Source organism: Nuphar pumila, chromosome 4 (genome assembly GCF_984573655.1).
Source record: "Nuphar pumila chromosome 4, dmNupPumi1.hap1.1, whole genome shotgun sequence".
Lineage (NCBI taxonomy): Eukaryota > Viridiplantae > Streptophyta > Magnoliopsida > Nymphaeales > Nymphaeaceae > Nuphar > Nuphar pumila.
Genome location: NC_143252.1, coordinates 10,453,878 through 10,470,598, shown reverse-complemented (window position 1 = coordinate 10,470,598; position 16,721 = coordinate 10,453,878). Strand labels below are relative to the sequence as shown.

The 16,721-nt window shown below is 35.8% G+C and overlaps 1 protein-coding gene and 1 non-coding gene across 3 annotated transcripts in view; one reads left to right on the top strand and one right to left on the bottom strand.

The window, feature by feature from the left end:
- LOC149839339 (uncharacterized) overlaps positions 1-8,202 on the bottom strand; it is a 32,169-nt gene extending 23,967 nt beyond the window's left edge. Inside the window, exon 1 of one of the 2 annotated variants that reach the window (XM_090002476.1) lies at positions 7,781-8,202. In XM_090002476.1, the coding sequence (XP_089858602.1) occupies positions 7,781-7,983 (203 nt within the window). In that variant the 5' untranslated portion in view covers positions 7,984-8,202. The remainder of the gene's footprint in view (positions 1-7,780) is intronic. The other variant, XM_090002478.1, reaches the window with a different exon arrangement.
- Positions 8,203-16,080: 7,878 nt separating this feature from the next.
- LOC149839338 (small nucleolar RNA snoR100) lies at positions 16,081-16,194 on the top strand. The gene has a single exon (XR_016431755.1). It is a non-coding gene; the product is annotated as a small nucleolar RNA snoR100 (small nucleolar RNA).
- Positions 16,195-16,721: the final 527 nt, after the last annotated feature.

Below are 16,721 nucleotides of genomic sequence, written 5' to 3'. Positions count from 1 at the left end.
TTCCACACATCCATCTCAGCATACGCATCTCAGCTACACTCATTTTTTGAATATGATGTCTCTTGGCAGCCCAACATTCCGTACCATATAGTAAAGCGGGGCCTAATAGTCGTCCTATAAAACTTTCTCTTCAACCGCAATGGCATTCTACGATCGCACAATACTCCAGTTGCACTTTTTCATTTCATCCACCCAACCTTTATCCTATGATTTACATCCCCATCAATTTCTCCATACTTTTGAATGATAGATCTCAAATATTTGAAACAATCATCCACCGATATTTCTTGCTCACCAAGCTTCACTACACTCCCATCACTAGTTCGTTGCTTACTAAACCGACATTCCATGTATTTTGTCTTACTCTTACTCAACTTAAAACATCTTGCTTCCAATGTCTGTCTCCATAATTCTAACTTAGCATTAACCCCAGCTCTAGACTCATCAATCAAAACAATATCATCAGCAAACAACATACACCACGGCACATTTTCTTGAATTGATCTCGTAAGCTCATCCATCAATATAGCAAATAGGAAAGGGCTTAAAGCAGATCCTTGATATAACCCAACCGTTATAGGAAAATTGGTTGTCACCCCTCCACAAGTGCGGACATTGGTTACTACTCCTTCATACATATCCTTAATTATACTAATGTACTTGAAAGAAACACCTTTCTTCATCATTGTCCACCAGAGAACGTCCCTAGGTACTCTATCTTATGCCTTCTTCAAATCAATAAAAACCATATGCAAATCTTTGTTCCTCTCTCTATTTCTCTCGATAAGTTGTCTAAGAAGATGTATAGCTTCCATATTTGATCTTCCATGCATAAACCAAACTGATTCTCCGATATCATGACAACCTTCCTCAACCTAGACTCAATCACCCTCTCCCAAAGTTACTCATGAGTTTTATACCACGATAGTTTGTTCAATCTTGTATATCACCCTTATTCTTATATAGAAGCACCAAAGTACTCTTCCTCCACTCATTAGGCATCTTATTTGTCCGCCAAATCTTGTTAAAAAGATTTGTCAACCATTTTAAACCTTTCTCTCCCAAGCATTTCCAAGCCTCGATAGGTATACCATCTGGGCCAACTGCCCTTCTTGATTTCATTTTCTTCAAAGCCTCTGCAATTTCTTTCTTTTGAATCTTGCGCATGAAGTCACAATTCATCTCATGAAAAGGAATGGACAAGTCTCCAAGATCTTAAGTATGACTTTCATTAAATAGCTTATCAAAATAATCTTTCCATCTCTCCTTAATCTCCTCATCTTTGACTAAAACCCTTTGCGTTTCATCTTTGATACATCTAACCATACCCAGATCTTCCTATCTCTCATCTTTGCAAGCCTATAAATATCCTTCTCGCCCTCTTTACTATCCAACTTGTCATAAACCTCCTTATATACCTTATCTCTCGCGTTCCGAACTACTTTTTTAGCTTCATTCTTTGCTATCATATACTTCTCCAAATTCTCATTATCACGACTCTTATTTAGATTTCTATAACACTCTCTTTTAACCTTAATAGCTAATTTGACATCCTCGTTCCACCACGATGTATCCTTACCTAGCGGTGCACCCCCTTTAGACTCACCCAATACCTCCTTAGCCACCTTTCTCATGTCACCCGCTATCTTATTCCACATTGATTCTGAATCCTCCTCGAGACACCAATCAGCTTCCTTAACTACCTGCTCTACAAACATTCCTTGTTTCGCTCCTTTCAGTGCCCACCACTTAATTCTAGAATCTATCCTATGTTTATCCCTTTTGCAGCATTGTCTAATTCTAAGATCTAAAATTAAAATTAGACGCACGCACACTCACACACATGTCTATCCTGGCTCTACAATGTAATTTTTTTTTTATCGTTGTTTTTGTGACGCACACACACAAGGTTCATCTACCTTTAAACTAGTTATATTAATGCTAGCAACATTCAACTTATTGAAATGACCAAAACATCATTAAAAGAATAGAATTTTTAGAATACAAAGGTACTTCTAGGTTAGAGAAAATTTAATGTTTTGTAGGAAAACAAGAAGTGAAACTTAGTTTTCAAAAAGTAACATATTTTTAAGGGTGTTTCAAAAAGTAACATATTCTGTAAATTGAATATGAGAAGTGCTTCATATTTTTAAAATGTCATTTCTTTAAGGGTGTTTTGGTTATTTAAATCAGTTAGAAGCTCTTAACATTAATATAACTAGTTTAAAGTTGGCTACAGCCTACATCCATATTCGTGTGTACTAGTGTGTGTTGTGCGCACACAAAGGTTTAGTATGTACCAACATTAAACTGTCAAATCAAATGATTAGATGGTCAAAAAACCCTACATATGTGATCTACATGGTTTGTTTAGTAAAAACAGGTTTTAAATCACTAATTGGATTGTGCAAGAAGGATTCTCAAAGGTTTCAAAAATCGACGGCCCATAGTGTCACATTTTTATGACTCAAAAAACTTGAGAGAGAGAGAGAATGTACAATGTAGGAAAAAATAACATGTTTTTCACCTATTTTTTAATCTAACTTTACAGGTGATATACAAGATTTGTTTAGTGGAAAACATTGGATCATGTGATTGTGCCATGCAATCAGTTTTTCCAACTGCTGAAAAAAACCAAAAGCTCACAATGCACTAAAACTAACTCACATGGACTTTTCTTAAGGGTCGCCACACCAACGTCGATGCGATGCGGGTGCGGCTATCTTATGATAGCTGCATCGGGTGGGTTCAAACTTACATGGGTGCGGTCAACCACACCCAGAGTTATAAATGTTCAGAAGTGGACTCGGTCAACTATATGACCGAGTCCATTTCGGTCCAAGAAAAAAAAATGAAAAATGTGTTTTGCGGGGGGAGCTGGGGTTGTTAGGGCACAATTGCATACCCCCCCCCCCACCCCCCCTTTCTCGACCCTTCCTCTGCCTCCTCTTCTTACGGCAGCGGCGGTGAAACCAATTTCATCATCCTCTTTCTACGGCAGTGGCATCGACTTCGATAAACTTCTTCTTCCTCCCTTCACTGCCTCCTCTCTCTTTCTTCTTCTTCCTTGTCCTCCTCCACTCATTGACGCAAGCCGAACCCAAGGTTGGGTTCGGCTCTATTCAACCCAGACCCGGGTCAGGCAGAACCAGAACCCCGAGTTGTTGGGTTCGACTTTGTTGAACCCATGGTTGATGGGTTTGACTCTACTAAACCCAAAGTTGTTGGGTTTGGCTCTACTAAACCCAGAGTTGCAGGGTTCGGCTCTGCTAAACCCAGACGTGGGTTCAACAAAATCGAACCCAACAAGCATTGTTGGGTTTAGCTCTGCTGAGCCCAAGCTTGGGTTCAGCAGAACCTGAACCTAGACTTGGGTTCAGAAGAACCAAACCCAAGGTCGTTGGATTTGGCTCTGATGAACCCAAGCTTGGGGACTGGGTTCGGCAGAATCTTAACCTAAACCTGGGTTCAGCAAAACCTGAACTCAGTGTAGGTTCAGTAGAACCAAATCCAAGTTTGGGTTGGATTCCATAATTCTATTCTAAATTTAGCCAGTTATTTTTATGAATTTTATTTTAATAAAATGTTATTTTTTTTGTTTTAAGGACGAAAATGATAGGCAAAGGGAAATAACTCGCGAATAAAGGGGAAGAAATTGTGTCATCTTTATTTGTACGTGCAAGTTCGACTGCTAGTGCTAGTAGTGATAGTGTTGGTTCTCGTTCTTCAGTTGTATCATATGATGATGGGCTACTATAGGCGCATGTGGAGAGACTTGGAAAAGCTGGAGGGGTTGGTGGAAATATGAGATTTCGGTGCAATCTTTGTGAAGTAGTTTTATTGGGTCTTACACAAGAGTTAAAGCTCATTTGTTGAAAATATCGGACATGAGATTTCTGGATCTAAAAGAGTTATCATAATGATGAATGCAAAATGTGTTTCAGCAACCTTCAACAATTTTATATCATAATGCCTATTAAATATGGTATTAGTATGATGGTGGTTGATAACAAAATTTTTAATATTTTTGACATTTTTTCAAGTCCTCAATCTACGAACATAAAGCATATGTAGGAGAATCTCCTTCCTCTTTTGGATTGCAGATGCTCTACAAAATGTAGCATTGTTTGTGATGATATGTACTACTTTCTCATCACCCGCTTTTTTTATTACTTCTATAAACAACTTTTTCAAATACTCAACATTTTTATATTCTCCAGATGTATCAATTGCTTTAAAAAATATTGGCCCACTAAACGAAGAAGCAATGAAATTAATCAGTGAACGCCTTTGAATATTCATCCGCCCATAAGAAACAATAGAAACTTCATTTTGTTCCATAAAAATTTCTTACTCTAGCAACTTTTCAACATTTTATCTCGCTTCAACAATAATTATTGCTCGTATTTTTTCTGAACTTGGAGGTACATAGCCACTCAAGTTATTATTTGCTAGAGAAGTAAGCAAATCCTTCTAATAAGGATTTATAGCTGCATTAAAGGAAAGTGAACTAAAAAAAAATACCTCCATACTTTTTTATCCATCTCCTCCCTTTCATGTGTATTGAATGATGCTTGTATTGTTACTCTACCTCTGATAACAATTTTTTTATATATCTTTTTGATGGCTTGAAGGGGGGGTACATTGATTGCACAAGATTCAATCATGGTCTTATTCTTCTTATATTCATCTTGTATTTTTTTTATTGTCTCTAAAAAGAATCAAGATAGTCAAAAATACTTTGACTAACATGATCACAGATGATAATTGGACATTCTATTGTGCTGATGATGTTGACAAGGCCCAAGAAATTAAGAAATGCATTATTGATGATAAATTTTGGGATAGAGTAATGTATTTTATTAAGTTTGTGCACCTATTTGGGAAATGCTAAGAGAAGTTGACAAGGATGAGCCCATGCTTCACAAAGTTTATGAAATGTGAGATAATATGTTAAAAAAATTTAAGTTGCAATTTTCAAGTATGAGAAAAAAGATCCCGCATTGGATGATTCTAAATTTTTTAATTTCATACATTCAATTTTAGTTAAAAGATGGAATAAGATCAACACTCATTTGCATTGCAAGGCAATTTTTTTTAATCTCAAATATTATACAAAGAAGTGGTAGGAAAGTGGTGTTAGTTGTGTCCCTCTAAATTTAGACCCAGAGCTATCAAGGCATAAGAATATGTGTGACAAGACTTTATCAAGAACTGCATATTATAAAGCAAGCCACATAAGAGTTTGAATTTTTTTTCTCTGAAAGGTTATATAGACAATCATTAATAGCAAGAGAGGGGGAGAGTGGGATAACAGATTGTGAACTGTAAATTCTATGTTCCTTCTTAACTCGCCTTCAGTCTTAATGGTTGCAAGCGGTCTTCCTTTCTTTTCTAGAAAGCCTTTCATTTCTTGGTGCCAACATGGCATGGATGTGGTCAAAAGATGGATTTATCCCTCAAAAACTTTAGTCTTGGAGATTGTGTAATGCCTACTCTTTGTTTGTTTACACGGTAGTTTTCTTCTTTCTCTCTTCATCTTCGAATTGTTGGGGGTGAATACCAAAACTGCTCTGAAGCTATCCCTAAAGATGAGAGACATCTCTAGACTGACGTTACTCTCTTTCCTGTGATGTCACACATCGAAGAGCTATGGATTAGAAACACCTCTTCTTCAGCATCATAAATTGAGATTGCTATCTTAGTTTGCTACATCATCATGTTGTGAAAGTAATTAGAGCACATATGCCCAAATCCACAACATCAAGATAAACAAACTCACCAACAAGCGTGTAGAGGATTTAGTCTTTGTTCATTCAAATCTTCGATTAAATTCACGAACCAAAGATGAATACAGGAACTATTTTTTTATTTTTCTCTCAGTTATTTGACTATTTCATAGTTCCTTCATTTAAATATGCATGTATTTAACATTTTTAAGTTTTAATTATAATGCAGACAAGGATCATCCAAATTTTGAGATGTAAACTCAAATGAGTGTAACTTGGAGGGGGAGCATGATATTAACACCGCAAACATATACTTAATTGAGTCCGCTCTTCCTTCTTATGATGAAATTGATGAAGAAGAAGAAAATTGTTTGGATCATTACCTCATCATCATCATATACATTGTCTATGATATGCTTTTGACATGCAATTATGCATTGTTTGCTTCTTTTGTTAGTATAATTTGCTTATTTTTTGTTTGACTTGTTTGATTGGTATGCAGTCTACTTGACTTGACTTATACTTCATAGTTAATTTGATTTATTGCATGAATTTATGCATGATCAATTGATGATATGATAATTATTTTATGATATGATAATTAGTTTTATTGTATTAATAATGCTAACTTAAAACTGTTAAAGTATATATATATAGAGATATAGATATAGATATATACAGTGTTGTGAGAGGCGTACGCCTCAGTACCAGAAGCGTACGCCTCAGAGGCGAGGCGCACGCTCAAGGTACTGAGGCGTGCTGTGGTGCGCAAATTGCCCCTCATCAACCTCCAGAACCCCTCCTTCATCCCCAAGTCTTCCTCCTCCGCCCGATTCATCGGCTGTGCTAACCCCAAGTGCCGGTGGATCCACCCCCATGTGCCGGCCAACTGCTCCTCCGCCGCTCCCTGCCTCCCCTCCCACCGCTTCACTTCCAAACCAGTTGTGAGAGGCGTACGCCTCAGAGGCGAAGCGCAGGCTCAACGCCTCGCTTCGCCTCATCGCATTTAACAACCTTGGATATATATACCCACACCCCCACACCCAAGTTTTTTTAAAGTGCCGCATGGCCGCACCCGCACCTATGTAACATAACACTAAAATTTCACTGACTCAGAAAAACATGTTTTTATGTCAAAACAATTCAGGTTGCAATCCCTGACAAGCTGAATGAATCTACAGGGACATGAAATAGACAAAGTTTGAACTTGTAATTTATAACTAGATCGAATGGTACAGCAGACAGTAGAAGATGTGTGTGCATGTGAGAGAGAGAGAGAGAGTATGTTTCTTTCTCCTTGTCATCAAACAGTCAAAAAATTAAAGTCTTTTATTCCGGTGCTAGCATCTCCCAGAGCAAGAAAGGGGTGCAATCTCCAGCTCACACTCTTAACTTTCACCTTAAACCCCAAATACCATCCCTAAAGCGACCAAAAATGAAGCTCACACCGATGTAAGAAAAAAAATCACACTCTTTCTTAAGGAAATTATCATCGAGTAAAGAGTCGCATTAAAACATAAATACTTGATCAAGAAAATAATATAAAAAAATATCGTGCAACTATCACTAATCCGCGGCTACTAATTCCTGAGATGATCTCGCGAGCAATCCACCGAAATTCTCATTGTCCTCTGGCGATCAAAGAAAAAAGCAACATAAACACATAGATCCCGAAAATAAAACAAAACAAATCCCGCTCTCTCGATAAGTATCAAATTATTCAATATGCTTTCTACAGTTTCGCTCCCATTAATTTGCGGCCACTAGTTTCTGAGATAATCTCGCAAGTAATCCACCAAATTTCTCACTGTCCGCAAGCGATCAAAGAAAGAAAACGATAACAAGACGCAGTAGTGTCTCCTAATTACGCGTTTCTCCCGATCTTCGCGAAAATCGAGAACCCCCAGTCGTTCTCATTCTCCCTAACCTCGTTCAAAAGAGTTCCGATATGAACCCATTTATCCCATTCATCAACTGAGAAAAACACCTAACTGATGAACGAGGAACGGCACAGAGAGAGAGAGAGAGGGAGTTTCCGGATCGGAGCGTACTGTATGAAGGATTTGCCGTTGGAGGGCGTCTCGTTCTTGGAGGCGTAGAGTCCCTCGCTGCCGCCGTGGAAGAAGTAGGAATTCATCTGAGGCGTGAACGTCCCGCCGCTGTACTCGTGGATCGATCCCTCGACGATGCCCACGGAAACAGCAAACCCTAATAACAGAAACCCTAATTCTCGCCACCGCGTCCTTCCCTCCATTTCCCTCTCACTCTCTCAGAGAGATCTATTTCTCTTCCCTCTTCTTTCTCTCTCACTTTTAGTTTTCTGAACAGCAATTGCGAGAATATCAAAAGGGTTTAAGAGAACGAAGTGAAAAGAAGTAGCACCGTGACAACCAGCCAAGCGTGCGAAGCAAGTTCTCTCTCTCTCTCTCTCTCTCTCTCTCTCTCTCTCTCTCTCTGAAAACGAAGAACGCTATGAATACGCCATCGTTTTTCTCTTTAATTACCCCGACGACATTTTTTTTTATTGTCAATCTACTTCCAAAAGTCGGTAACAGCTAGAAACACCTACAAGTCAAGTCCTGTGTTTTTGCTCTGCCACGTTTCCATAGCTTTTAAGTCAACGAAGTAGAAGGCTGGGAAACTGTGCCACAGGTATTCTACAAGTGTCCCTTTGTATACTATTTTTAATAAAAAATTGCACAAAAATAGCGTGTCTCGTATCTTTTTACTGGTGTCCTTTTGACATAACTGGGACGCTCGGCTCATGTTTGGCTAGTAAAAATTAATATGAACAAATAGGTACTCGGTTCAACTCGACTCAGATAAGCTCGTAAGATATTAAATATATATATATATATATATATATTTACAACGGTGGATTCCAGTGTTTGTTATGACATTGTGGGCCCCGCAAAAAAGCATGTTTTCTTGAAAAACTCAGATTTTCCATGACACACAAACGCCCCCTTAGAAATATTAACATGGACGATAACGTGATCATGAAAGGGACCAAAGCTGATATAATTGGAACAATCCACAGAATTTTGGAAGGTAAGGGGAACAATAAAAATATTCTCAGCTACATGAAGAACATTTTGTATAGTTTTTGTATGAAACATGTAAAAAAAATATCCTCACACCAAAATATCCTGAAGAACTTGAGGTTAAATTCATGCAAATCATAATTTAAATAATTTGAATTTGAATTTGAATTTAGATTTAGACTTAGTAAGTGGAGTTGGATCCGTATTGGGTTTGAAAATTTATAGGATTGGGATTTGGTATGAAATCCAAGGGTTCAAATTGGTTAAAAAATCCAATTTGAGAAATTGAGATTTTAGATAAATAAATAAAACTTAATTAAATATTTAATTAAATAAACCAAACCAAGATGGTCGGACACCTCCTAGGTGGACCCACACCCCCTTGGTTGGATATTACTTACCAAAAAGCATTAATTCTTTTGGAATCCCATAAAAAAAGGAAAAAAAAAGTTTGTCAAAACTTAAAAAAAAATAAGAAGGCAAGTCTTAGCAAGAGAGTCATGAAGCAAAGTTGGACTCATGTGGCCAACAAAGCAAGTAGAGGGACCCATATGGGTTGCCTCTACTTACTTGGTTAAGACATAAAAATAAAGTATTATATGTAGCTTAATATATATAATGTGTATTATAAGCTTGTAGGGAGCAACTAGGTGGGACATTCCCATCATTCTCAAAAAGTCCACAATTGTTATATAGCTTTTAATATATATATATATATATATATATATATATATATATATATATATATAAAAAGAAAGTCTTGAAAGAGATTATGAAAACTTTGGCTCAACTAAAAAATCCATAAAAGAGGACCCAAGAGGGGCATCTCACCCTTTTAGCTTTTTTGGACTTTCAACTTCTTTTTCTCTCTCCTCTTTTTCCCTCTTCTTTCACTGTCAAGAAGCTGGTCCAGCAACCATTAAGGTTGCACCTTGAAGGAAGCTAATTGAAGCTAGGAGATGTCGTTATCGAGTGTGAAGCTAAAAAATAGAGACCGACGTTATAATGGGATCGTCTATGAGCTAGGTGCATCGTATTGCATAGGCATAAATGGAATACGGATGCATGAGGTATGCATTAGATTGGTTCCAAAATTTAATCCAACCATGGATCAAACCTACGAACATGATTAAATCAAGGATCAAAGTTGGATATAATCATCTAATAGGTTAGTTGGGTTTTTTTAACATTTTATCAAGGAAATTAATTTCTTTAAACATCATAAACACGAAAAATAGTTTTAGAGAAATCTAATAGACACAGTCTGGTTTTCGTAGGTATGAGTAGATGCATTTACTATGTTGTTATCATGTCATTTGGTATGACTATGCATCTAGAACCATGATCAGTATTTAAGGGATGATTTACTCATACATTTTGACAAAAAATATCAGTTTTAAAGGGCCATATCGGCAAAAACGTCTTTCAATCCTTGATTATGGCTAGATCTAAATTTAATAAGCATGTTAAATGTTGTCTACTTAATATATATTTGATTTGCAGAATGATCATATGGTTGTGAGCATCGTTAACAAGATAAACATATATGTAGTGTTGATTGTGTTGGCAAAACATGAGTTTTGAAAATTTCAAGCATAAGAAACAGGTTTTTGGGAGTTTAATTGGTTAGATATGATGCACATGAGCACACTTAATGTTGTTTTCATGTTGAACTATATGTCATCTAACATGTACCTGCATTTAAAATCGTGATTTGTGTTAAAATGGAGAGTTGAATTGCATGAGTTGAATGCCTATGTGTGGTTATTGCATTTAAAACATACTTACTTCACATTTTTCACTGAATCAACCTTAAAGAAAGACACATTTCCCCTAAACCATAAATCGGATGACTGATTCCTTTCATGGATAACTTCTATACATATAGGCGGTATCTCAAACCAAAGGAGAATCTCAAACGCCACACGGATCTGGAGATATACTCACTGCAAAAAGGAACAAGATTTTTGCCTTGTTTGTAGAGAGGTCCTGATTGATATTTTCAAAAAAAAAATTATAGTAAATTGAATTTTTATGATCTCAGACCCAGATTTTAATATGTGTTGGTTAACACGTGGATAAACCCACGGTAAAAGCTCTGAAGGCTAATTCATTACCAATTAATACCAAAATCTAAATGAACCTTGCAAAAAAAATCTATTTTGCAAAATAAGATCTATATTGTCCAAAAAATGCTGTTTGATCTCAAATTTTAGGAAATTAATGGTAATGAATTTTGACACAAGGTTTACATTTGCAAACTAACACATGTGGAAACTTCCAGAAAAAATGATTATTTCATATCTGGTTTGTGGACTGATTGGTCTTGAAATCTATGAGACATAGACCCGGTTTTGATTTTTGAATTCGTCAGTGTTGTCTGCAGAACAACCAGTACCCCAAAATTTTTATCTTCTGAAATGTAAAGAATTTGGATACACAGTTTGTTTTTCTTGAAATCTAACATGCAAAGGTATTTACAAAAAAAAATTAGGAAAGCTAGATTCTTTATCTGTCAACTGATAAAATTCTGCATAGTCTGTCCCTAGAGCAGGAAATAATGTATCACATTCTTGTCTTGTTTCAATGTGAATAATGTATGCAATAATGATGTGCAATATGCATGTAATGTTACTATGTAATGGCATGGTGACTTGTATGCATGTTAGTATGTAGCATAGTGACAATATAAAGTGGCATGCATGTATTGAAAAATCTAGCATGTGCAATGAACCTAATGAGATAAAATTTGCATATGAAGTGTTTTGTTACAAACTAATGTCTTAAGTGGTGTGTTTATAAAATTGTGCTTTAAATATGTGGTGTGGGGCATGTGCATGGCTTGTGAGTGGGCTCGGGTTAGATGAAAGTCATGAGTGTTTGTTGAGCACTAAGAAATGAAAAGACTTAGAAGGGCATGCACATAATTATATAAATACCTCGAGGAGTCCGTACTCATAATTACCTTGAGTTGGGGTTCTACGAGCTGTTTAAATGAGTTAAGAAACAACCTTATGTTATGAAAGCATCCCCAAGTGGAGCTTGAGCAAGTAAGCATGTGTGTTGATGGCACTTGAAATTAATTTATGAGCTTACATTTAAATAACACCTAATGATCTATTCAATCCCAAGGCTACCTTGGAGAGGGTGGTGGTACACTCGATCGGTCATCCATTTGTTGCTTTGGATAGCTAGGCCTCTTCGTTGTTTCTCAATCATCGATTGTAGGGGTTGGACTACCTTGTGGCTTAGGTGACATGTTATGACTGTCTTAGTAAAAAACTCTAGAGAGAGTTTGCACATTCTTCTAATCAATGAGGCTAATAATCACATAGCACAATAGACACCCCGTTGACTTAGTTGAATCGAAGTTAAATTTTTTGAGTGTGTACCCTTTAGGGCAAGAAAAGATAAACAACATATTATAATATAGACACAACGGCATTAATACATATTGTACATGCTTATAGGATTTATTATGAATTGTGTATTTACCTATGAACATTAGCATAGTAGAATTCTTACCATGAATACTACCTGTGAGCGGGACTTAGTTATGAATTTGTGAAATGCGCTTATGTCTATGCCTTTGTGTTGCACCATTGATTAATTATCTGAACCTAAACCAGTGTATATATCTTGTAATTGGATTCTTTCCATGTTTATGCTATAAGGTGTAACCTATTGGGGTTGTAGATTAATGCCTTCTACTTTAAAATTTTATAGATAATGCATAAGCTGGCATGATGGCGTGTTGCTCGGTGTCGTCAGACGGATAATCACCATTATCTTTTCAAAGATCCAGCTTTGTTTTGGATTTTTTTTAGACTTGTAAACTCAAAATTTATTTGAATACTGGTTTGAATTAATCCCTTTAATTAAGTCCTTTGCATCCAATTGTGTGTGTTAATGTGTTATTGTAACCCACCCAAAGTTTGAATTGGTTTGTAATCTATTATTCCACTGTGTTTGCAATTAGGTAAATCAAATTAAAAAAATCCTTCAAAATTTTTGATAAAATTTTATGGCGTTACATATTGCATTTACGATCAATAATCTACTTGATGAAGTATAAGAAAAATATTTAGTCATGAACATTCATAAGTGAATGCCATAGATATTAGTTTATTTATTTATATAAAAGAAGTTGAATTTCCATGCAACGTATGAACAATTCATGGTTTTGAGTGTTGGAACTCAAACATTGGGAGGTAACAAAGTGTCCGTAGGCATTTATTGTAAGTGTATGTCCTATCAATCAAAGAACTTGAATAAAAAACATGGTAAAATAAAGATGCCTCATTAGCTCCGTGTGGACATGCTGGAAAAAATGAAAAAGTATTTAATCTTGTTGCATATTTCTTTTTTTGGTTAAAGTAAATTGCATAAGATCAACATTGCAATTAAAATGAGTTACATGCTCTATATGTGGAACAATATAAGCGAGATTATTGCATCTTGATCAAACTTTTTCTTTTTGAATTGTTAAATAGACTTGTTAAAAACTTTTTCCTTGCAATATGTCTAGGCATATTTTGCTCATAGGTATTCCTAATTTGAGGCAATAATTGTTGTTTGTTATTTTAAAGCAACATTTGGTCAAGACATGCATTTTTTTATTTGAAAGTATCTTCATTCTTATCCTATCTTTCCACTTGTTTTATTATTTTAATCCAATTCTTGAGTCAAATTTTTTATGAAACAAAAAAGCCTATAATTGGCTTTGCAAGTACATGCAATAATACTATCTCATCAAAGTTTATTACATTGTCAGTAAGACTTTTGCCTCATGTTCTTTACTACATAAATTTTGCAATGTAGTTGTGCCTGAGTTATCAGAAGCTTCTTAGGTAGGTGAAAAGCACGCTTCTCGAAAACTCATTTCGGATGCACGATACTTTTCATTTTTGAAACTTTATGGGAAGCTCGATTCGATTTTCCTACGCTTCTTCTATGCTTTCCGCATACATGGTATATGCTTCTTATATGCTTTTCTCATGTTTCTTTCTCATGCTTTCACTCACTTTTCATGTACTTTCTTTAAATTGGTAACCATCATTGTCAGATTTTTAACAAAAAATAATTTTTTTATTGAAAAATCATGAAATATAAGAATAATCAATATTATTTTTTAGGTTTTATTTGCTTTTTGTTCGATTCCTATTAAGTTACCATATTGCTTCATTTTTTATTTATATTTCGATTTCAAATTGATAGTTCGCTTCCCATTTCCTATAAATTTCAAAATGCCTCACTTCTCACTTCTACTTCTGGTATTTCTTCTGGCTTCCACTTCCTAGTTTAACAACCTTGAGCTTTAACGGTTATTTTTATTGCCCTTGCACTTGTTGTCTACATACAATAGAGAAGCTGCTCGTGTGATTGGTTCAAAATTCAAGTCATTGTAGAACTTATGCCACACATGTTCAAAACCTTCATTTTCTTCTAATCGATATGAAATCATAAATCAATGGTTTGCAAATGATAATAGACTTTGAATGTTTTTCTCCTCCATGTTTTTGTATTAGCAAGCTCAACCTAGGCTCATAGAGAGCTCAATCCAACTGTTATTGGGCCCAGGTTTGGCACAGGTCTTATCTGGCCAGGTTCTGAGTGGGTTGAGCTGGGCCTTTAAACACAACCAATAAACAGGTTGAGTGGGTTGGCAATATTTTAGGAGAACTACCATTTGTTAGCTAGGAGAAATTTTTCCATGCACAAACAAACAAGCTAAAAATTCTCTTTTGTTTCCAGTGTTTTTTCTCATGCTACATAAACAAGCAAAAAAAAATTCTTTTGGAAAACTTCTCATATCAAAACTTTTCTTTTCATATGAAAGTTTTTCTCGCTTCCAAACATGCCCTAAGAAAATTCATTCAAGAGTCAGGGTTGCTGAGGCTACTTTGTGTTCAAGATAGCAATACACACGCATCACATACACAGATTCAAGAATTTCAAACGAACAACCAAACATAGGAAAATTTATAATCTGGATATATTTTCAGATTTTGAAGTGCATCCAAACACTACATTTTTATATAATTAAAAAAAATAAAAGTTTTAAAAAATCAAAAAGTAGAAAACCAGGAAAATAAATTTCTGGATTTTCATCCAAACATGCCCTTAATGTATTGTGACTTGAGATTTTCCTTTGCCAAGGAAATGACTATGATACAAACCTGTTCAAACGGGTTGAGTAGGAAGCAGGTTATGTGATCAGACATAGAGACAAGCCATTTTGGTGGCCGAGCGGACATGTTCTAACATGTGTACATGGACACTGATACGTACAAACAATATTTTAATATTATATTATTATTTTTAATGTTGTAAGGTTTTATTTTAACAAAAATACAATTTTAATATTAAAATATCAAAAAACTTAGTTTTTCATTGATTAAAAAATTAAAAAATTTCATGTCCTCATGTCCTGTTTTCCGAAAAAAATGGAACTTGTGAGTCGAACCCGCTTCCTCGTGTCTTTGTGACATATGTGTCCAATATATTAAAAAAGGGGAAAAAAAGGAAAAAAAAGGAACCAAAGCCGCATTCAAGTAAATAACCCAAAAAACACAGCCCTTTGGTGTAATTTAATTCGCTCATAATCCTCCAATCTATATAAACCCCCCCTTTTGGGCTGAAACCCTAGAAACCGTGTTTCTACTTTCTTTGAAGTGTGGGTTGTTCAGGATGGCTTGTTCATGGTTTGGGTTTTCCTATTTTCCTTTGATGTGGTTTTGTTTTGTTTTTTAAGTTTAGATGGGTCTTTGAATGATGGGTTTAGGGTTTAGGGTTTAGGGTTTCTCTTTCTAAGGTTTTGAATGGATAGCCCCAAGGGAGTTGGCTTTGTGGGGTGGAGGCCTTGGCTGCTAGATGGCCAGTCAAGGTTCGATTCTCATGGGTATTGCTCATCTGTGGAAGCCAATGCTTTGCATGAGTCCTTAGGGCAGGATTCCTAGCCTTGGAGTTTTACACTGCAGGCACGACGACCGTAGGTATGACACAGTGCAACCAGGTCTTCGTTCAAGGTGTGGTTTCTTTGGGTTATAAATTCAACAAAAGGTTTTAATGGGTAATGTTTGGATGCTTAGTTTTCAGATCTGAGGGATCGGATTTGGTGAAAGTCTAACTCCAAATCTGAGGCATTTCAAACACTAAATCTTCGATTCTTGATTCATTTTTTTAGGCCATACCAAACACAATCTTTGGATTTGAGATCTGAGTTTTCAAACATTACACAAAAAGAAGATTTTTTTTCTTTTATGTTTTGTTGGTTCTGTGCACAATAAGCCGATGCTCTGGATGACGCATGAAATGAGCATGGTATGGTGCACAGAGAATAACCAGGGAGGGAGTCATCATGTCTGCTCACTTTGATGCCATTGGGCTCTGATAAGTGGGCCTGGATTAGACTCACATTCTTAGCTTTTTTTAAACATATTTTTGTATCTTATGTTACATATTTATGTGTTTATGTGTTATGGTCATATGGGGTTGGTTTGTCAGACATCATATGTGTGGCAAGCATGACATAACAATGAATGGGTATGTCATTGTTGTCTCACGAGTTATTTGATTGTTTAAAATATGTGGTTCTTGAAAATTGATATGGAGAGATTGAGCTTTAGATTTTATTAGATCGAGTCACTGGTTATGAGAACTCGAAATATGAGAATTAATGCATAAACCACAATTTTCATAGATTTTTTGCTCTTGTCCGTTGGGTGTGATGATGCTTAGTTTCACAAGGACCACTTCTTGAATCATTCGATTATAATGCATAAATAAGATTTTTGAGGTTTTAAAATCAACTGCTCATAATCTTCTTAAATATTCAAGCATTCAACAACTGTATTTTTCATTGAAAATACTCAACATACTCAATTCAATGGTTGGTTTCTAGCAAATTCACCATGCTATTTCTAGTACTCATATTGTAAATGTCTTA